This window comes from Seriola aureovittata, chromosome 21, assembly GCF_021018895.1.
Source record: "Seriola aureovittata isolate HTS-2021-v1 ecotype China chromosome 21, ASM2101889v1, whole genome shotgun sequence".
In the NCBI taxonomy this organism is placed as follows: Eukaryota; Metazoa; Chordata; class Actinopteri; order Carangiformes; family Carangidae; genus Seriola; species Seriola aureovittata.
In genome coordinates, this window is record NC_079384.1 from 13,164,416 (window position 1) to 13,188,130 (window position 23,715).

At 42.5% G+C, this 23,715-nt stretch overlaps 1 protein-coding gene across 2 annotated transcripts in view; it reads right to left on the reverse strand.

The window, feature by feature from the left end:
• LOC130162681 (disintegrin and metalloproteinase domain-containing protein 12-like) overlaps positions 1-23,715 on the reverse strand; it is a 72,879-nt gene that overhangs the window by 34,015 nt on the left and 15,149 nt on the right. For both annotated transcript variants that reach the window (XM_056366458.1, XM_056366459.1), the window contains one exon: positions 2,565-2,643. In XM_056366458.1, coding sequence (XP_056222433.1) covers positions 2,565-2,643 — 79 coding nt within the window. The remainder of the gene's footprint in view (positions 1-2,564; positions 2,644-23,715) is intronic.

The following is a 23,715-nucleotide window of genomic DNA, read 5'->3' on the forward strand; positions in this document are numbered from 1 at the left end:
AAACTTGCAAGTAATCACCTATTTGGCCACTTTCCATATCTCCACCTAGAGGTGTACAGAAAGAGAACAATCCATTACAGTGAGGTAAAAAGGTGCAAAGACACGTCAGCCCATTACATGAAATATGAAATTTTAGTGCAGTGGGGAGGAGAGGGCTGGTTTTATTACACTGAGTTAATGCTACCACCTCATGTTTCTTTGATGAGATCATGACTGTGATGCATCGATATAAGGGATAGGAATAGACTTTCTGTTTCTAAGGTTTTTGCAGAAAGAAATGAGATGGGAAAGTGCTCACGCCTTCGGATCTTGAAAAAAAAGGAAGATTAATAACTAATACCCAGGTTATTGAGGGAGGCAACCCGGGCGTGAACATTGTTTATCATAACTATGCATTTATTATTCCAAGTTAACTCCTGAATATCCATGCTAGATATTCATATTCCCCGTAGATGGCTTTTGTTACAGCACGTGGCACTAATTTATTGTATTGTATATGGACGGATTTAGTGAGAAAAGGAGAGGATGTGAAACAGACAGAGGGGAACCGAGGGAGGGAGGCAGGGAGGGCTGACTCATGTTGAAGTCACTCCCAGCAGTACCTTGCCTTTGACACAGAACTGAACCCTCTAGATCCCCTGCCCAGATCACTATATCAGTCTCCTCCCTGCCGGCAGGACAAATAAATTAACTACGGATCACTCTCTCAAGATCTGGTTGTTTCCAGTAAAAAAGACCCTCCCATGAAGAGCTGGCTGTGGTCATGAGTGAGGAATGAGAGGAGGTCAGTTAGTTCCCAGGTTGGTATGACACAGAGCAGGTAGATCCTGGTTACTGCCGCTGATCATTTGGTACATGCATCCAACAGCTAATCTACCCATCTATTTAGTGCAGAACTGATTGGTTGATTAATCAATGTGGAGTACGACACAAAATCGCTGATGTAAACATGAGACATTTGCTGGTTCAAGCCTCTCAAGTGTGAGGGGCTTTCTGATTAATCAGTTATTCTTGATGGCGAAATCACCCAATAGTTTCAGTCCAATATTTATGCATCCATCTAACCATCAATTCACGCCATGTGTTAGCTATCTAAGATGTTGATTCTCAGAGTCAGAGTCCACCCCTGAGCTGACCTGCTACAACTTCCTCATTGTCTTCACGCTCTGGAATGGCAGCAATTCTGATGAGCTGGCCGAGCCCAGCCAGCGATGGTCCAGCTCCGGTCTCACAGCAGTCTCAAGTGGAAAACATTGTTCATTTTTTACTGTGTGGGTTGGCCATTATTGAATTACATTAATCTCCTCTTTTGTGGATTTCAGCCATAAGTAGGCCACGCATTTTGTGTACACAGACCTCACAGGCTGTCTATTATTATGCTTTCTGGTTATCTGAACAAAAATGAGACATTTAATTGCTTTCCAAACTGCAGATAATCATACCCCTGAAATCAGGCGAGCAGGTGGAAGCTCTGAGGCATAGAAACTGTTCCACATGATCCAGCCACAGCATTCATTACAGTATGCTGCATATGTTGTTTCCAAACAGCCTTGTTGTTTCTGAACCAAAACATCCTTCAAGAGAAGAATATTCATAAATACCCTTCAAGAGAGGGATATTTATGGATCTATGGAGGATGTTTTCAAAGACCCATTGTATTTGAGAGCAGAACATTTTCTGCGGAGCTTAATGAAGATGAGAAATATTCATTCATAGTGACGCAAATCACAAGAAATTGGAAGAAGCCCACATGCCTAACTTGAGCAGTTGGGGGAAAAAAAAATACAATTCAGGAAGCAATGAACTCATTAACAATAATGAAAAAGAAAAAAGAATGACAGTGCAGCCTGTTGGAGCTGGGGTCAAAAGCTGTGCACGGCATGTCTCTGTGTGACCCCTTTACATCTATAGTTAGAGATTTGGGGCAAAAGTGTCATTTGACAGACTTTACAGATATATTTTAGATAGTAAGTGTAATCTTAATATAACATACAAGTATAAGGGACATTAAGTGCAATGATAGGTGCTGAATATTTCACATTCAGTGTGACTTCTGAAGTGCACGTACTGTAGCTTTTCACTAATTCAGTTTTTTTCTTGCAGACCTGCATGACAAACCACTTTTTGGGACAGTTTTAGGCTTATCCATTATAAAAGACTCACGCCGTTCCCTCAAACCGAGTCTGTTCTGTGACCTCGGTCCACCTTTTATTTCATCAAATATGAATCTGCTGGCAGACAACGAAAATGGGCCCGCTCACCTACACGGGCTTCTTTATGCGCAAGACTGTCCATTTCCAGGAGGTTTAAAAAAGTAGGTCTATGCGCAACATCAATTTTTCTTTACTTCTTCACTGACCCTAATAGGAGCACAATGAAGCAGAACTCGACAAGAGGAAGACTCCCATAAAAGGACAATATTCATAAAAGCTGCTGGGTGGGTGATTAAGAAGAAAACATCACAGATTCAAGATCATACGTTTTATTGTGTTGGCTTTGATAAAAAAAAAAAAAGAAAGAAAGAAAAAAAAAAAAAAGAATAAAAAAAGTTGTTTAAAGCATACCGTGAAGTTGTTAGAGCCTGTGACCGGATTGCCATCTTCCAGGTAATGGGTTTCTGTGTAGTTACTTGCAAACAGCCCCCTAGAAAGGATAAACAAAGACAACAAACACTCAGAAGTGACCCTAAGGGGCTTTATCTGAAAAAATCAATCACTGTGTCTTAGGCCATTCCACCACTTCCAGACCTGCATGAAAGATAAACAGTCTGATGTGATTTAAAACTTAACCCTGCTCTGGGAGAGCATAAATTGAACCGAGCAGCTGTAGGCATCGAGAAAGAAAACGGATAAAAAAGGCTGCTGTGGCGTATTCCGTTAAACCACTTTCACGCCACATGCATGCACCATGAAGAAGCATTCAATATCAATCCATAACTCATTGTGCTACGGTAGAACAGTAATTAGCTTACACACTGCAAACAATAATGAGCAAATGGACATTTTAGTATGATCTGATAAAAATGCGAATGAGGAGATTATGCTGACAGGAATATGGTGAAGAAATCATTTTTTGTCCCAGGTGGGAATCAATAACACTATAAAGTGACTCTTTGAGGTAATCAAGTGATCCATTTACAGTTTATATCTAGAAAGCACAATAAATCAACACAACAAATCTCTGTTACAGGCAAACAGAGGGATGCTGCACTGCTCTCAGTCTTTCTTACAATTCCTTTGCAGTTTTTTAAATGGTCAGTATCATGTAGAACAAAGATGGTTACCACATTTCTGCAATACTGTGGTAATGTGGCGCCTAGCAGAGCTTAAGCGACATTACTGGTAGCGGACTCAAAGCTGTAGTTGCTAATGCTAACGTTAGCAGCATAGCTCGAGGGGCAGCATTGGCTGGTCTTGTTGGTTGATCTTCCATTAGCAGCATTGTCATCATACGCTAGCCGACATTAGCATTTAACTCGATGTATTGCCGTGCAGCATCACAGAGCTGCAAGTACGGCTGTAAACTCTTAGCCTTGTTAATTAAGATAATCAGTAACCTAATTTATTTTTTAAATAAATAATAGTTGCTATAATTGCTTCACAGTTAATGCTTTCCACCGGGCAACTGCTGTAAGGCTTTATTTGTAAAGTAGCTCCAGCTCCCTGCAGCCTTAACCAGCGTAATGTTAGTGAGCAGTAACACCTGTGCGTAAAAATATACGTTCTCTACATTTTTCAGTCAGCAAAAAGAGAGGAGTGGCAAGAGAACAGACTGCTATAGTGATTGCCAACTCTTCAAAGCAAAAACTCTCATTGTGTCATTTCTGTTTTAGGGAAAACAAATCAGACCGTGCCCACATCAGGGAATCTGAGGACAGCTCCTCGCAGGCAGCTATGGTATGTAGCCAAGACATCTTGGGGAAAACTGTTTTAGAGAGACTATGAGTGTTTGGAACATACTGAACATATGGATAAACAGTGGAAAAGTGGATTATGCTACAATATTTTTGCTTTGAGAAGTTTATGCGGACGCTTTGATGCATTTATTTTGTGCTGTGGCTCATTAAAATCCATTGTAACTGTTGTTCAAGTCCCCCAACCAGCAACCTACAAACCATTCAGAGCCTCCTGTGGCCTTTTCAAGCCTGCATGGGGTGATATGCTGTGCTGTCCTGGCACCTCGAAGATTAAAAGAAAAAAAACTCTATACCATCACTGCCATTCTATGATATTGGCTGACCTTCTCGCCACCTACAGAGGTTACTAAGCACCGCTTCTTTCTCTGGAGGAGGGAAGGACACTCAGCTGGTGGGACGACAGATCAACAGCAGAGAGCGATTAACAAACAAAGTGAGATCCAATAAAGCAATGTGGGTCGATTATCACAGCATGAGGGTTCGTGATTACAAGTGAGGATGAGTGTGTTTATGTGTCCATGTACTGTACACACAGCCAGCGCATGTACAGTATTACACCGCAGGATACCAGCAGAAGGTTGGCTGGTGCTAATCCACAGCGGAGGAACAAACCTCAGCAGGCAGCTGGATTCTCTTACTGACCTCACCGCTGACAACTCAGCTGGGAGTGTCAGCTGTAACAACCCGGGGAGGGGGGTTATTTTGTTTGGGAGCTGTCAGCATGAGACACAATGCTTCCCCGCCCTCTCCTCCTCTATAGAGCCAAAGAGCTGGTAATAATCATTGGATCAAAGTGAGGCCCGAGAGTAGAGAGCGCCAAATAAAATGATGTGTTTCTTCAGTCTTAATTAGGTCTGCTCTCTCAGTCGGACACAGAGCCTCAACATCTGCCCGCAACAGACAATCCATTGTGGTGAGTGTGTGTATGTGTGTGCCTCCCTGCTTGTCTGCAACACTCTGGGAGAGTGTGGGTATACAAGAACATGTTGCAGACGCCCATGTGTCATCCATATGTTACTTTTTTCAATGAATGAACGTGGGAGGGATGTTAGTGTCTTGCTGAAGGAGAGGAAATACAGTCATTGCAGGAAATAAATTAATGCCACTACAGGGTATCTGATCACATCTTAGTAGGTCACAACAAAAACATTTGTTAATGTCACCAGTCTGTTTAACAGGGAGAACACATTTCCTGCTTTTGCTTTCTGCACGTTTCAGCTGACACTCTCAAATGTCAGAGCATCCTTGAACGCAGCAGCAAGGAGAGTTTTCAAAGCAGACCCTGCACAGCTCCATTTAGACAGAGATGATTTCCATTGAATACACAATTCTCTGTCACATTGCTTTCACACCAGCAGCTCAGCTCAAATCCAAGATTGTTTCACCTATGAACTGGGCAACAAGGGCACTTTCTCCAGTTAAAACCTTTTAACCATACTTTAGTCCCGCAGTACAAGTACCCATGTGCATATCATGATAGTTATTGGCATTCTTACGTTGTTTCCTGCTTCGTTTGCAGTGGTAGAGGAACAGAGTCTAAAAGTTGTTTTCCTTCTTTGCATGTTCTCAAATCTTCTAAGTACTATGAAGCAGTAGAAGTGCCAAAAATAGGACTGAGAGGCCAGTGGTAGCCATGCCTGTGGCAAAACGGCTGACTGATTAAGTCACAGATGGACCATCATTAGTAAACGAGAGGCCAGGAGTTCTAAAAGAGAGGTTCGTCACTGCCAATCATTGGTTGATGTACTGTACATGCTGACCTTAGTGCCCCAGTGGATTTGCAACTAAATTTGCTTAGTTCAGTCATGGGTTCTAAGATTAGGGATTTCCTGGCAACTGTGATAAACACTTTAATGCTTTAATGAGATATTTTTTATGCAAGTAGACCAATATTCAGATGTGGCTTTAAGACAGACTTGAAAAATTGTGAATCCTTCACAAATAATAGACTAAAACATGATAAACCCATCCAAATAAGAATTGCAATCTGCACAACGGACATGCAGGAAAACATACAGTGGAACACTATGTAGACTATTTGTAAGACTGAGTTAAAAAAGCACAGAAATACTTGTAGGTGCATCTCATCCCTCCTGAGTGATGAACTCCCCCCAGTCAACTATATAATTTGTCTAATTCCACGAGCTGCCTGCCCCACATGGCAGCAGCAGCTCACCGTTTATCAATCAGTGGTAAGTTAATGAGGCATGGGGGAAGGAAGTGGACTGGGGGTTGCGCCCCCCATTTAGAATTCATTACCCACGGGATAGTACCCCAGCAGGGCTCCATTTGACTGACGGGGAGCCGGCATCGGGGAGAGGCACCACGAGTCAACAAGAAGATGCCACGTTCCGGCCGTTAATGCCACCAAAACCTGCCCCGTGTGCAGGCAGCCTGACACCTAAAACAGCCACAATAACTGCAAGTGTGTCACAACGGGAGATCATATCACTGAGATTTTTCTGCTGCTGCATAAAGTTGTCCTAAAAAATCTGACAAATAAATATTTGCTAACTTCTCTGCAGCAGTTAGACAGGTGCAATACCCATAATTACAGTTGTTATGTTTACATCTTGTCACGCTGTCTCCGGGATGAAAATAACTTTTCGAAAGAAAATATATTAGGTTCGGGAAAAGAGTCAGATTTGCCTGTCAGTAGATTTGACAATGCAGACAGAAAGACAATGAAGTCACTTCAAGCTAATCCTGAGTGCCAGCTACTAAATGTCACTTCTGTTCTTCCTGCATTCAATTATCATATTTTTTCTGTTGTATCTCTTCAACATTGTCAGTCTCATCTGCCCGTCTTTGTATAGAGAAATAACACTGGGATTTACGCATCGTCTTATCTAAATGGAATAGATTCACAAAAAGAAATAAATGTCATGACTAACAGTTCCAACACATTCCCTGCTGTGTATGTTCTAATTGAGACAATACGACCATGTTAACACTGGAAAAATGGATCTCTTTGATGATTTATCAATGTATTCCACCTTTCTGTTCCATGTTCCTTCATTGTTAATGTTTGTTCTGCTTGTATGTGAGGGGAGTAAATGGAGATGTGTGTGTGAGATACATTAATTGCAACAGGCTTGATGGATTGGAGTCAGAACCTAATCAATCAAAGGCAAAAAGGGAGGTCTCATTTGTAGGTTTGTGCTGCATATGACCTAGAAAGAAAAGGTCCTGACTGAAAGTCAAACATTCCACTGGGCAGTCAAGCTGAAGAAAGAATTTTTCAGCTTTCATATGCTAATGTGACATAATTTTTTCTTTTTTTCTTTTTATTGATTATGACACAGGATTGTACATGTAGTCTTGTCCTGAAAACTCGTGGCACCGAAGCATACAGACATACCGAGAGCTGAGCCGCAGTCACGCACAGGCCATAAAAACACATTCTCCATGGGAGAGAGGAGAGTTCAAACTGCTTGGGACACTTTTGATCAAATCTTGGAAGAACAACAAAACGCTGAATTGATTATGTGACTACAGGCCAAGACGAGGAAGAGAAAACCTTATTGTGAGAAAGAAATTGTTCCAGGCGAAAAAACGCCGTCAGGTGCCTTAAATACAGACATGTAGAGACAAAAGTGTGGGGAAAAATACACTGTAGTAGAGTCAAGCTCGCTCATGGTGTGGGCATCACAGATCTGTTCTATTTGGCAGAATAGACAATAGACAATTTTTCAGTCAGTGGTCACTAATGGGTTTTGAACTGCCCTCCCTGTTCTCTTGATAAGGTATCCAACCAGGCTTAGCAAAGAAAAGGTTAGGACTCATACTGCGCTCTATTTACCTCAGAAGTCGGAGCTGAAAGAGTTGTCCGTGTTCTAGTACAAGTCGGAAGCTTGTCGTGTTGTTGCTCGCTTGCTGTCGATATTGTTAGCATTGCCAGTTGACATCAGTGCATTACGCTGTAGTTAGCGCATAAAAACAGCGAAGAAACATGTCCACGGATAGAAGTTGGACGGTACTGTGTGTATGACCGAGACACGAGTGATAATAAACAGCATTTTACCACAGCTTTCACTTTTGTTGATGTGCAGATCAGCCATCTTGGATTTTGAGGCCCAGGTTGACTTTCCAAGTCGAAACTCCGACTTCAGGGGGTGTTCCAGCTGAAATTTTCAGACTGAGAACTCGGGAATTCCGACTTTCCAGTTCAATTGCAGCGCACCATTAGACATTATGTGACAATGGTGTAAATAATGTGAATATGCTTAATAGACTTCCTTGCTATGGTCATTACATTGACACCATAGTTTTCATTACCATTGCTGGAAAACAAACCGGATCAGTGTCCAGTGATTTCCCGGTCACAGGCTCCGATGTGTCTCATTAAAATCAGACAACCTCATCAGGGACTTCTGCACAAATCCTAGCGTTAACTATGATAAATGAGAAGCAAGGCATGAGGCCTCTGGAGAGCTGGTAGCTCTCTAACACTTGTAAGCCCTGTTCTGTAACGGAAAGTTATTTAGAACAGATGTAAATATAAACATTTAGAGCAGATGAAATCATCATCAAAGAAATACGTTTCTCGTAAAACCTAATCTAGGAGCTCCAATTAGTACATTACATTTCAACATAGGGACTCATGGGGCAATGTGGTAGTAATAATGTCCCTCTGCTTTCATGTGGCAAGTGGCAAGAACCCAGCTTCACTTGGAAAAAGTGGGGAAAAAGTGGGATCATGTGCATGAAAACCTACATTAGTGCAAACCTTCCCCCTCCCAGACCAAAAAAAAAAAAAACCTTGTCTGAGTGTTAGAAACATTTTTTTCCAGGAGCAAGGGAAGAGGGCCAGTCTTCCTGGCTGTGATCTGTCTGACATCAGGCAGTGTTGCGGGCCAGTGCCAAGTAGAGCAGAGAAGCAGAATTCCCCCTGCTTACCCTGAGCTCAATGCAACTCCCAGTCTTCACGAAGCATGTCATGAACAGACCCGTTGGAGCATGCTAGCCAATGATTTCTGCCCAAGAAGGAGGGAGGAAAGGGAAATAAGAGTAACAAAAGTCAAGGCAGATGGTTTTGACTTCATTTATATAAGCTGCCATGTTCAGTAGCGATCTAACATGCAGCTCCGTGGCACACCAGGCTCTAAGGGCAACAATTCAGTCCAGCAGCAAAGGTGCTGAGGCAAAAACAGACAAAAATAAAAGTGCGGGGTTTAGGCTTGTGTTGAAAACGCAAAAATGAAAAGGTTCTCATGTTTATTTTACACTGAAAAAGCAGGTCTGGTTGGGTTTTTGTCCTGGTTTCAACCCATCATAACAGCCTTATTATGATTCTTTACACCTGTGTGGCATCTCGGGGCGGTTAATTGGTCAGCGAGATGGTCAAACAGAATAGCCATTAGCAGTAGTGGCACGCAATTATTGCAGTGACTGTCACCTAGAGATTGATGTGGTTAAGCCCAGGCATGCCCCGTGAAATCAATAAAGTGTCATCTCTGTGCAATGTCTGCGTGATGGATGACTCCACGGGATCCCAATTACAGAGACGAAATGATGAATACCAGCCCAACAATGGATAAGATAATTGGAATTAGGGCAGAAATGCAACACTGATCTTTGATAAAGTGTGAAGATGAAGATGTAGACTACACTAATATACACAAGTCTGTGGATAACTATCAGAAATAGACTGTGTAGTTTCTTAAATGTTTTAATATCTTTTCTCGCCGCTTCAACTACGCAGCTAAAAAGGCGGAGTATGTACATCAAGTGAAGATGCTGTGATCAGTGGACCAACAAATAGAGAAAGACCAGAGAGAAAACAGGTGTGCTGTTAGCAACCTCACATTTCCAGGAATCATCTGGTGTGGACATACTGATCAGAAGGCTGTCCTCACCAACACAACCAGAAATAATCTCCACACCTGAAAACACATCTCACATGACCATTCATCAGACACCGGGTATGCGCGTACAGGTGTAAACAGGAAGCGGTTTTCCTACCGCGCAGTTGGTTAGTTGCAGAAAATACAACCAACGAGGAACAGCAAAGAAACTGCACAGCAGCTGCTAGCAAAGACAACAAGGTCAGCAATGCTTGTGATTCGTTATCCATGTTGCATTCATTCCTGGTAGTCGAGGCTGACAAGACCAAATTGTGGTCAAACGTGGGTGTTGACGCCATCGTTTCCAGTGGTCTCAGTTTTTGCCCGTCCGGACTACAACACAACCCCCGAGGTTTCAAACTAAAACAGGACCAGTAGCATTTCCATAACGGCTGTTTTAGGGGCTCAAAATCTCCAGAGTAGCGTGGATGTAGCCTTAGATAGACCTGTGGTTATTGTTTCCCATGAAGCAAGCTCTTACCATTCCAAGAATAATGACTCTCTAAGAAAAGGTGGAACTGGCATGATACTGTTTCAACACCACAAAAGCTCTTAGGCAGGAGCTCTTTGTGGATAGGGACTGGTAACCATGACCACGTTCTTAACCAAGCAGCAGTTTCAGTTGCCTTCACTTAATGAGATTTCAACCACAGTTTGGGAGGAGCGGGGGGCGGACCAGGAAACGTTCATGAGTTGTTCTTGGAGCGGTCACATGGGTAATGTGCTTGGAAGGCACGGACAAACATGTCATTTAGGTATGAGGACTTGTTTTCTATCAGCTGTCCCTCACATTCAGCACACGTGCTGCTGCCTCACCATATTATGGGAACACTTCGTCTATCACTGCACCACAGCTCAATGTGGAGTGACACATAGTCTAATCATTCCAGCCTGACAAGAACAATGAAAATGGAATTAAACGCTTAAAAAAAAAAAAAAATCCATGTTTATTTCACTCCTCATGGTTGTCTGGTTGTATGACTTATCTCAGGCATGTAGTAAAAGTCACATAGGCGTAACCAGAAACAGTCTGAAACAGAGGAACTACAAGAAAAGTGAAACTTTGACTCTGAAGTCTGCTGTTTTTACACAGACCCGTCCGATCCCTCTTTTGTCTCTCTGCCTGTTGTCGACATGCGACATCATGTCACATCTGGCTCTCGCTTACACCCACAGTGTCTGTCACCCGAAGGCACTCATGCGCACGCCAACTGGGACAAACGGTGTCTATGACAACGATCACCCAGCAAATCATTATCTTCCGCTCACCGACGCCTTACAGCAGGGCAAGCCCTCTCTTTATGTCTCAGAAAAAAGACATTAATAGTCATTTTATTGCTCATGATATCACCGATCCCTGGGGGAAAGGGAAAAGTAATCACATGTGACTAATCAAAGGCAGTTGATCTGCACAGTGTGAAGTCAAAATGTTCCACTTCAGGTCAAGTAGAATATGAAGCTTAAATATTCCTTATGTTTGCAATTAGACAAGTGATAACAATTAAATTTAATTGGTAGGAAAACAAATAAAAATATAAAAAATCCTGGCAGTTTGTCCCAGGTGGATTTTTCTTTTCCTTCTTTTTTTTTTTTGTGGCATGGGATAGTGACATCTTTATCTGAAACTAATTATACCGGGTGCCAAAGCAGCAGTCTCTCAAATCGCCTTTGTTGCTGTGGATCACTGGAGGGGAGATCCTTCATCCTTCTTTCTACTCCTATCTGCCCCCGGGCCTTCAGTTCCTCTGTGGCAGAGAGTGTGCCTCTGCTCTGTCTCTTCATCTCCCTCAGGACGAGCTCCGGTTGTGTGTCTGTGTGTGGGGGTGTTGGAGTGTGGGAGAGAGATGGTGAGAGAGATGGTAAGAGAGAGAGAGAGGGAGATAGAGTGTGTGTCCCCTGCTTGTGTGCTTGTGCTGGTAGCTCAGTGTGATTTATGTGCGTCCGTGCGGGAGCGTCTGCGTGCGCTTGTACACATGCACGCATCACTGCATGTGCCGTTTCCACAGCGCGGATCGTGTTTGTGCTCCACATAGGCTACAACAGGCTCATGGCTTATAGATCATGCAACACATTCTTTTCTTTCAACACTATCAGCAAACCACAACACCCCACCCCCCAATCCCCCCACCACCCCCGCCTGATTTCTTAAACTACTTATTCAACTCTCAGTGCATTCTGCATTGCAAAATCAGACAGGAAATATAGAAGTGTAATACTTTCCTCAAGTATTTTGAACTCTGAAACAAAATTTTCTGCTTCACCCTAGTGTTTTCACTGGAGCTACTTTCTACCGTAGAAATAGTCCTAATAATCTGGGTTCTAACAATAACACTACTATTAGAAAAAAGCTTCTTTTTTTTCTTTACAACAAAATTTCATTCACCTCCATTATAATGAGGTAGAGACAGAAATCTGGGCTAGTGGGCTTCTTACCACTAGAAGCAAGACACTTCTTGATATTCATGTCTTCCAGCCTGTAGCAAAATCAGGAAATACTGAAAGCCCACAGATGGAAATTTGCTAGATTTAATTTATATTCCCCTCTGTGAATACACTCCAAGAGGAAAAAATAAGCTTCATGTGCAGCTTCAAAACAATTAATTGCATCACACATTTCTCTCTAACATTTTTTTTTTTGCTTTGCTTTGCTTTGCTCGTGTGAGTGTGTGTGTATGCATGTGTTTTTTTTAGATCATTATGTGGGTTAAGGCTGAGAATTGGAGGAGGTGCCGAGACGGGGTGAATGCAAAGTCATTTTCAGGACGGGTCATGCTAATACAACAGCTTCGAGCTTTCCCCATTAATTCAAATGTTTTGCAAAGAACTGGCCCAAGGCCCGCAGCTCACGCATCTATATTCATTGCAAGCTCATGCTTGAACTAATGAGCGACTAGGGAACTTCAAACAATCAAGACTATCATTCTTTTCACAAGGTAAACGCGCATACAAAAAAAAGCAGTATTTCAATTAATTAAACCTGTCTGTACTTGTACGCCCTCCTCCTCTTCTTTTCCGGCCCTACCTCACGCACCCTCAGGGAAATCAGACAATTAAGGACTGCATACAAATTTACTCTCCCCACCCTTCATGTCTTTCACCCCCCCTGATTGTGTCAGTGAGAGAGATGTCCTCCCTCTTTCGAGTAAAAGTCGGATCTTGATGTATTTTTTTTTGGGGGGGGGGTTGCGTTCGCACCCTGACCCCGTGTTCTTTTAGGAGAAGACTGACGGGAGAAGGTTGCAAGATCAGACTTGGAGGAGACGGAACAAAAACAACTGAATTATTTAAAGAGAAATGAATCTTTAGTGTAATGTGCAAGGTCAGGACCCTCATGCATTTGCAACAGGTGTGGTCTGTGTACCAACATAAGGAATTAAATGTCCAATTTGTTAAGCGACACCATAAGTTTCATGGACCTCTCCCAGCTTTCATTACAGCTGATTTCTTCGGTGAATGCTGACATTTCACCCTGTTGCTAAAAGTTGGCGATTGATTTCCCAATAAAGCACCGGTAACTCATTGATCCTCTGCGCTCCTCTGATCCCTCTAAGGGATGCAGGCCCTGTTGCTCAGCTGATCCACCAAAGAAGCTATTGGCTCTCTCTTATTGGCTCACCGAGTAGTTTGTAAACATCACATCAGACGGCGGCGCGCGCAGACGGAGCACACAGCTGGGGCTCGTTCATTGTTTTCCACAGCATCGACGACCCATCGAGCAGAAATAAAGAAGGTGATCACGGTTGATTTGCATCCACACACAGAGTGTCCATTCATTCATTTTCATGAACAAAAATCAATCACCAGACGAGGTCAATAACCATGATTATAGAAATTCTGAGGTCATGAGTCACGCACAAGCCCCTCAGGGTTTTTTTTATAGGTATGGTTTCAAGATTTCAACTGTATTTTCCGTTAATTCTATTCCCCGACCTGAAGGTCTGATGATGGGCCGCCTCCACAATGCTGAATCTACTCAATCATTTATTTATTTGTTCAATGGAAAAATTTGAATATATTGAGTTTAAAAATACAAGGAACCTTCCAATGAGATACTCCACCATGAGACATTTGTACTTGTACAATGTTAAAGTAACAGTTTGACAGTTTGGCTAATATGCTTGTTTGGTTTCTTACCCAGGGTTAGATGTGTGTGTACAATATGGAGCTAGAGCCAGCAGCTGGTTAGCTTAGCTTAGCATAAATGTGTGCGTGTGTGTGTGTGGTGGGGGGGGGGGGGTAACACCCTCTCTAAAGCTCCCTAATTAACAAGTCACATCTCCATTTCTTTTGTTGTTTTTTTTAAAGCAAAGACTGGAAGGTAGATTTGTCAGTTTATGACAGTATGGGGGATTAATGTGCGGGAGTATTTCCTGGTTGGGTGTAGTGTCTTCCTGGAGTCTCCACTTCTTGTCTGGAAACCTCACAGTGATGACAAGTCTCCAGACTGCTGGCTCCAGCTTCATATTGAACTGACAGATATGAGTAGTATCGATCTTCTCATGTAACCTTTGTCAGAAAGGCGAATAAAAGTATCTCCCAAACTATGAAATGTGTTGAAATATTCCTTTAACTCCTTCAACATCCCCGAATGTTCAGAAAGAAACACAGAGGACATGCCCTGAGCGTCGTTAGCAGCAGCAGCAGCCATGTTCCTACATCAGACGACTGGATCTGCTCCTGCCAAATAAATACATGCCTCGTTGTTTTTCAGGAAGGACAACCTATAGCTCTTCTCTCAGCTCATGTGTCAACAAATGCAGTTTCCTGCTTAACCCTCTGTGAATTTACAACCTGCCCATGACCCCTGCGCCTCAGAAACCAAACTCGGTTGATGATTTTAAGGCAACTGTGTCACGGAGTCGGGCCTCGATTCCACAGGGTTCCTGCACCCCAAAGCAGTCCACAGCCTCTTTATCAAACCCTGGCAGCTCCTATTGTTGTTGGCAGCTCACTCCTGTCCCCAGCGCTGGAGGGATTAGGTGAGAGTGAGTGAGGAGGAGTACAGGGGCCAACCAGCGGAGACCCTGCCGTGTCCCATATCCCAGCAGGGAGTTGCTGACGGCAAGAAAATAAGTGAGGAGAGGAGAGACACGGAGGCAGGTAGACAGAGGAGAAGGCCGACCGACTTCACACCTCATCTGACAAAGCAAAAACAGTCCGATTCCAGTCATCACACATCCTTCCTCTGCCTCCGTCGACTCCCTGTGTGTCCATCTCTCGGCACCGTGGGGCCACAGAGTCGTAACCTTAATGACGAGTGGGATGGGAAACGAAAAGCATCTGCTTTCTGCATGACAAGGAGTCGGGGGAAGACTTCGTGCTCCAGGTCTCCGACTTTCTCTGCACCATTTCCTTTTATCACAAAGCTAAATTTAGCGATGAAAGAGGCATCTGAACTCTAACTCCTACACAGGTTTCCCATTGAGTCTTGCACGGATTTGAAGTTCTAAATGAGTCAAACGCAGGAACACAAAAGGAAAAAATGAAGATGAATTTGCCATTTTTGGAGAGGTTCATCAGCAGGGATTTTTTTTAGGGCAAGATATTTTTATTTTTTTTAGGGCAAGAAGGGGAAACTGCTGCTGTTTTTTTTTTTTTTTTTTTTTTGCTGTGCTAGTCAACTAGAGCGGATGCTGTTTTTGCTTTCCATCCAGCATTCATTTTTCACAAGGACACTGCTCTGCGTGAGCATGTGTAGGGCAACAGATGGAAGGAAAAAAAAAAAAAACAGCAAGATCAGCTGAAAGAGACAAGCTTCCTTCAGCCCAAATCTGACCGTCTGACTGATGACCACGCGTGGCTTCTTCGCTCAGTCAGTGACCCCAACACGCAGGGAGAGCTGGTCATAGGAAGGTCAGTGGACTGTGAGAACGGAGAGAACAGGATGGAGGTCAAGCAGAGCGAGCGTTCCCTCCCGGCTGACTTTAACTCACACTGTAACTGCGGCAAATCTATTTGTCTGTCTGTCAGAGGGAGGATGGAAGCCAGGACTGTGAAGCCGGACTGATTATCTTTATGGTCAGCAGCCACAGAAGGTCAAAAACTTTGGCTGCTTTTGTTTATTCCATTTGGCACCCCAGAGCCTTGAGAAAATGAGATTTCACTTGAATTTATGGAGAGTGTTTGCTTAAATAGGTGAAAGGGAGAGATTGTGAGCCAGAGGAAAACACGGAAAGACGGATAATCTGAGGGAAAGATCACACAAAAGAAAGATGAGGATAGAGGGGCCACAGCTAACAGAGGCTAAAACTATCTTCAGTGCTACAAAATCATTTTCTTTTAGAGTCACGTTTGCATGTTGCAGTGTCTTTCTGGGCATTTTTTGTCATTTGTAGACATTTAAATGACTGTGTCGTACACTTGTGCTACTGTTTTCTGAACGTGAAAAAGTTTGGTAATTGTTGTCATATATTCACAGTGAATAATCTAATGCATAATGAATTTCCATTGATTTGTGTTTTTAATTTTAAAACCTAAAATACGAGCAAACAAAGTGATCAACATAAGGAAGCACACCAGAAAATGTTATTCGCTCATTTCTTTGTAGGGTGAAAGTTTTATGATTAAAAAAAACAATCGTCTTTTTACAATAGTGTGCAAGCGAATATCCAGTATTTATGCAATTTTAAAAAGGTCCCATATTGTATAAAGTGAGATTTACATGTCTTTTTTGATTACAATAAAGGACTAGGTTCTATATTAATACTGCTCAAGTATCCAAGCGCTCAGTCACCGAGAAATGCGCAGAGCCTGTAATCAGAAACTGAGCCTTAAAACCAGCCATCAGGACTCTCAGCGATGGCCCAAGCCCCGCCCACCTGGACCCACCATCCAACCTTGCAGGATGTGAATTCTCTGAGTGTTTACCTGAAATCTGCTATATTTTTATTCAGTCACTCAGAAAACAGTCAGCCAATCAGAAGAGAGGCTCAGAGCCTGACACTGACCTGTTGTTGCTAGAACTCCAGGGAGAAGCCTGAGAGAGGAGATGTAAAACTACATTGAGATGCTTTTTAGTACTTAAAACCACAAATATATCTTTTTATGGATATGAACACTTAAAAAAAACAGGTGCTCTCTATTGCCTTAATGTGTTACAACATGTTGCAATACATGTTTGAAAGGCAACAGTATCATAAGGGACCTCACTAATGACAGCTTTTGACACCTTATTCTGCCTTCATATTCAAAGAGAATATTCATTCTAGTCATTTCAACAGAGTGACGCAAAAACAAAATGTGATGCCATTAAATGCCATGTCTGATCGAGCGGTGGTGGAGGACAGAGCAGACACAGATGGATAAAACCTGAGGTTAATGCTAATACTTAAGGAAAATCATTTTTCTGAACATTCACAAGAAGGACGGGGAGCTGAAAATAATACGTGCTTGCTTTTTATCAGCCGTCTGGAATATGTTGAGAAGTCTTGCAATAAATGTTCTCGCGAATAAAGCCCTACATTATGCTCTATTAAATGTTAGACAGGAGTTACATAAAGGTATGAAAATGAAACACGCAGCCTAGTCTACCCTCAAAATCCCCTCTGTTCATAACTTTTAATGCAACCTTATCCTAAAAGACGCATAGGCGCCTGTTTAAAATAACAGACTGGCATTTACTAGTAAAATAAAAAACGGGTAATGTTCAGCCTTGAAGCTGTTACTTTAACACCAGAATCTGTCTTGCACACCAGGTTCATAATAATGCAAAAAAAGGACTCCCGTGACTCACACAAAAAATGGAAAACAACAGGGTGAGGTCGGTCTATTTGTCTCTCTGTTTGCCGTTATGATAAAATCAGTCCTCTTGTTTCTGAAATCCTGAGCACTACCTACACGGCGGTACCCAGAAAACCTCAGCGTAACAGGTTGGTCGCAGCCTCATGTTTAAAGAAGCAAGTTTTAACTTTGTTTTAATTTCAAATGCACGAACATTAGGCCGTTAAACCAAGCCTCAATAACAATCGTCGCAAAACGAGGGCATCTTTGTCTGCAGCGCCCTGAGGTGAGCGATGGCTCATCCTCCAGAGAGAAACTGCTGTTTACAGTAGGTTTCAGTTGGCTGTGGACTTTGTGGTACAGGGAGAGAGGATGAGGAATAAATCTACCAGCTGGAGTCCTGAGACCCCTGTAGTCCGTCTGGAAAAAGGCTCAGAGTAGAGAGAGGAAGACCCCTATAAGGCACAAAAAGTCTTTTCTAACAAGCCAGCGAGTCTCAGTCATTCATTTTCTTAAGTTTTATACTTAAAGCAGCCCTCCACTCAAGAAAAATATGTTTTGCTTATTGCGACTATACTTGGATGTTTGGCTTCATGTTGTTTTACAGAAGGGGCAAAGTTTTCTCGGTGCACATCTTAAAACATTTGTGACGTCATAACTAGTCGTGCAAACAGTGTGGTGGAAACGTGAAGCCTCCAGTGCCTGTATACACTGACAATGGAAGGAGTAGATGCATTTTTTTTGTTTCTGTGGAAAAACTACATCAGACAGAAATTATTATTCAAAACTGAGTATTTTTGTATGTCTTAAAATATGTCTGTAGGGGAACGCTACATAAAAAAACACACCACTTACTTTTTTTTTATGTGATTTCAAGGAAGTGACAAAAAGTGATATCTTAAAAAAAGCATAATAAAATGCTTTTTCGTTGATAACATAAGGATTCATTTTAAATTAAAGTACTTAGTTTTGTTTGAGCAGAAACGGCCAAATGAAGGCAGGAGTGACATCGGTGAATTGTTTCCATTGTTGTTGGACTTTGAAGAGAGCTTAAAGGTTAGCTACGAAGAAGAAAGTAAAAATGCATTTATACAGACACACACAAAACACAACTTTAAAAAAAGGACACCGTGCATTTGCATCTCACTCTTCTTCCATCCTGAGGGAAGGGACAAGCCATTCTTGGAGCTTTCCAGTGTTACCGGGTGCCTCCTAATTAATTAGGAACATGGAGGGGCGAGTCCACCTTATTAATCACTGCTCTAAGCTGGGAAATAATTGGAGCTTCTGAGAAGGTAATTCAAAAGAGGAAAGCTCCTTCCAAAAAAATAAAAAATAAAAATAAAAAATTCCCGTTTGAAGGAAGCAGTTAAAAGGCGCAGGCTCTGGACAGACACGAGCCCAATTCCAAGGCTTGTCTTTGAAACTAATGAATCACAGTATATCATGGCCTTGCAGCCACAAGGGTAACAAGGAAGGTACAAAGGCTAGAGCTAACCTCAGCGCATCCTTCGCTGGGAAATAACGTTTGGTGCCTCTTTTTTTAGAGCACGGCGTGTGTGTGTGTGTGTGTGTGTGTGTGTGTGTGTGTGTGTATTTGAATCTTGCTGATGAAAGAAAGTTCATGTGTAGCTATGTTTGTCTGCAGAAAAAAAAAAGCTGGGCTGCTTCTGTTCTCTCCACAATGAGGTACGGTACAGGACTCATTCGCCCACTATACATTTCTATTAGTGATGGGAATGCTCGGCTAACATGTGAGAGGACGAGCTGATTGTGCTCCTGACCTGGATACAGATAAGATAATCAGGAGCAAGTCTGTCATTAGATGTCGTCTCCATAGCGATAACAGCAGCACGGCAGGAGAAGCACGTACAGTATATTTCAAATCACCACCTCCCTCTTTTCTCATATTGTGCTATTCTTCATACACTTTCTCTCTCCTGCTCCACAATGAGAGGATGCAAGGACCTCGGGCTTGCAGGTAACTATGGGAACAAAGTACTTAATAGGATCTTAGCAAGAGGGCGCTTCTATTCTTATTAATCACTTATTAATCATCAGAGAAGTGCGGACTCAGGAAGAATGACAGTTTTTATCATGAGGTAAAATCACATTCACAATTGATAGAAAAAGTGTTGAAAGTTTAAAACTAAGATTTGAACACATAAAAAATGATTTTACTGGTCAAACATTGTAATCGATCAATACAGGAACTGACCGTGAAGCAAAGAGCTGCAGCTGCACTGACTATCCGCAAAAGACATGCTCAGAAACCTTATCCTGTAAAGATGATGAAGTAGTTATTACAGACATATAAATCTCTAATAAACACATATTAAAACGTTCACCTTGAGTAAGCCCTGAAGCCCAAATGGGAAAAGGACTTTCCATCTTGTTTTATTCCTGACTTAATGACTTGGGGAGGGATTTGATACACTCCTTGTCTCACTCCTGGCTTAACGACAAGAGGACGGATTTGATACACATGGGTGTCTTTGGGGTTTGACGTTCCTTAAACTTTCTGCGTGTGGCTCAGCAGCCGAGGACAATAACTCTACAAAGGAGGTCACAGGGATGTCCAGAAAGGGTTGGTTATTTGTGCAGCGTCTTTCGCCTTCTTGTTTGTGCAGGTCCCCAGGAGAGGCTGTTTCCTGTGCATGTTTTCACTGAAACACAAGGACGTCTTCATTGAGAGAAGCAACAGGTCACAGGCCAGAAGCAAGTCCCGTCTGAGATATGGAGTTAAATAACATCCCTAAAACCAAATACGCGAACTGGGACAAATTGTGTCTGGATACTGTCCAGGCTGAATTCTACTGTTCTTCCAAATGCCAGAGAGATAGGAAACATATTCTCAGCTTGAACCTCTGTCCAGGGGAAAGAGCCAGATTACAATGTGTGTATGTGCATCTTCCTTTCTGTCTGTTCGTCTTGCAGTACAAAAGACTCCAAAAGATGGATAGCCAACCTTCTAGGCCCCTCATGCTTAAGACTAAACAACACGATGAGGAGAAACCCCAAGTGCAGGCAACTACGAACATCCTCCACCGAGCTGACAAGCCCCAGGCCTCCTTTCACTGATCCTGCAGTCCATTAGAAAGGGAAACATGGATGGAGAGCATGCTGCCTGCTCAGCTTGGGACTCCTCTTGATATGGCTGGAGGCCTCCCATTCAAAGCCACAAAGCAGCAAGAGCTGCGACAACAGCTTGGTCAGGAGCGGTTCCATACCCACAGGTCAGAGCTCAACAACCGTCCCCACTCGTGTAGATGAGCACAAGCTGTGACTGAAATAAAGGAAAGCCTCTGCTTACATGAAAAAAAAAAAGAAACGAATACACCTCTATGGAATGGTAAATGGATGTACAGTATACATAGAGTGCACCACATTTCTCCCTCGGCAAGACAAAGTGCTTCACAAAGCCTCTCACTCACCCACGCGCAGACACACACTCACAAAACCACACTAGCTGGCTCATTGGGAGCAGCCGGGTTCAGAGTCTTGTAATAAAGGACCTTAACCTTTAGGTAATAAAGAGCAGACGTCCTATTTCAGAGAAATAAAGGCCATGTGAAGCTTCTGTTTAGACATTTTCTACTAACTAAACTCATCTGAAAAGATTCAGACTCGGCACAGCGGATGACAGCGACCAGGTTCACGTCATCTGCATCAGGAAGTGTTGAGAAGAGAACATCTCTACTCTGACACTGGGATGAAGCAAAGTTTGAGGTTTGATATTTAATATTTAATTTTCACTAGCAGGACCTATGTTTTATTATCAGTACCTCCATCATGTCAACAGCTGCACTCTAGGAACTTTGATTTGTGGAGGGTGGGGGATGTTCAGTGCTTACACTGCTGATCAGTGACAACCTGAACCCAGAGGATGGGACAGGAGAATCTTTTAAAAGCCACATGGGGTTCAATCAGGTAGTTTTATATCCTATCTTTTTATGGTGTGGTCAGAGAAAACACAGCATTTGTGTCTGACTTCAGTTTGATCGGATCCTCTGAAACAGAGGTTGTCAAAGCGGGGGTCTGGGGACCCACAGGGGTCCCTCAGAGGGTTCCCGGGGGTCCCCAGCAAAAAGGGGAATCATTCATTCGATTTGATGTCACCACGTGACACAGGAGTGTGTACTGTAAAATAAAACATGTTTGTGTTGTCTGTCTGTGAACAGTGAAATCAGACTCCTCATTAAGGAAGTTTTTTTTTCCCCCCACTGTTGGTTTCTCCAATTCTAACCACAGAGGAATACAGTAGTTAATGATTAAAAATACATTTCTTACAAAAATACTGGCAGCTAAAATCAAGGTACTGTCTAGAACACATTCTCCTGTCCATGTATGATAATTTTTTGGACTATTTCCCATGAGAGGAATACACTGATAATGATCATAATGACGAGAATGGCCTTCAATGTTGCGAGTCTGCCTTTCTGCCTTATCTTATGTATACAGAAGTTGATTTGATGTTCGTACTCAAAAACTATCATCTAAAACTCTCGGATTATATTTTTACTGCAGTTTTTAAATTTGAAGAAACAGCAGTACATGGGTGCAAAAAAATGGCACCTTGATGTTTCAGGCAGCCATCTTTTGAACCAGGCAGCAGGAGGCCGTTCCATCCCATCAACAGGCTGCTTTTAAAGAGGGGATGTTGTAGGACTATCTGAGGCGCTGTGTCTCCTGCTTCTGCAGCCCTTAATCCGAAGGAGCAGAAGCACCGAGGAAGTGGCTCACAGACACTTTCTGTACAGCGAAGAATAGTTTTCATCATGTTGCAGGCTTTCTAAATGTTACAGTTCAACATCAGAGTCATTTAAGCACATCCAAAGCAGCCAACATCTTCTCAGATATTGATGCCAAGAGACAAGGTAACTACAGCTCTATCAGCCCCTTCAAAACCTCAGCTCTGTCTCACTGACTGACACTCTATGGTTTTCACGGCTCCCTTTTACTTGACTTGCATTTGTACCGCGCTATTGTGTGTAGGTCTGTACTATGTCTGGTTGACTTAATATTTGTTGATATGACCTGCAGATGTAAAATCTGAAGATTTGAATAACAATAGTGTGTGATGCCTCAGCATTCACGCTAATTAGCTTGAAGCTATAATCTGGTGCAGTGCATCAAATGATGACGTTGCTGTTGAAAGCTGCACGCGGTCCCTTTTAATAAAATAAATGATGAGTAGAATAATAAAAAATAATTTTAGCAGTTGCGATGTTACGTTTGAGTCATGATTTCAGTTGGATTGGTTATTCTTGCATTTCATTTTTACTGAAAAAAAGAAAAGTGATGATGCGACTTTTGTTGGGTAACAAACAAGCATGTTGGCCCTTTACATCTGGAGAATATGATTTGTAGGCTGGGGAAAAGACAAAGTCACGAAAGATAAGGTGACAGTTGCAGTGTTATCATTTTTTGCCACTGAGAGGATGCCAAAGAGGAACATGATAAATTGTCACTTACTATACACAACCATCATCAGGACAAATAACACAGTATGAAATCCACAGTTCATAACTTCTCTTTTGAGAGTGTTTGTCGCAGTTAAAGTCACTGATTTACCATGAACAGACTGATGGTATGTGACAGCTCAGCACGCCGCTGGTGTCGAATGGACGGGAAAGATAAGACCGTCTGAATTCTGCCTAAGAATATGCTGAAGCTCAGATCTCAGTATTTAAGTTTCATACATCGAAATGGCCATAACAAGTCAGTGTGTAGTTTATTGTGGAGGATTTTCGTTTTGCCTACAGCTGTTGACTGGACTTTTTAATAAGAAGTTTGGTTTATTGGGCCAACACTGTTACAACGGGGATCAAGCTGAAGGCTAAACATAACAGCAAATATCAAAGTTCTAACCTCCACAATAAGTCAGTCACCAAGCCAAGATAGTATAACACAGCGACTTACAAGATGTGTTTTTCTATTGTTTTTGGCCTTTATTTGAGCTGTTTAATACACTGAGGATGATTTTGTTTTTCCAACAAATAGTTAATGATCCTTCCTAGAAAACAGAAACAAAAACTGTAATTATTTCAAGCTGTTTGCGATAAAATTTTCATGCACCCCCAGCTTTCTTAGGCAACTTCTGCTCCCTTCTACTACACTGCAGGGGTGATGTGAGTTCAGACACACTCACAGAGTGTGTTCACCTCTCAGTGCAGCAGAAACGGTGGTGCTCGGCTGTGCCGCACACACCTCGCTCGCGTTATGTTGCCAGCG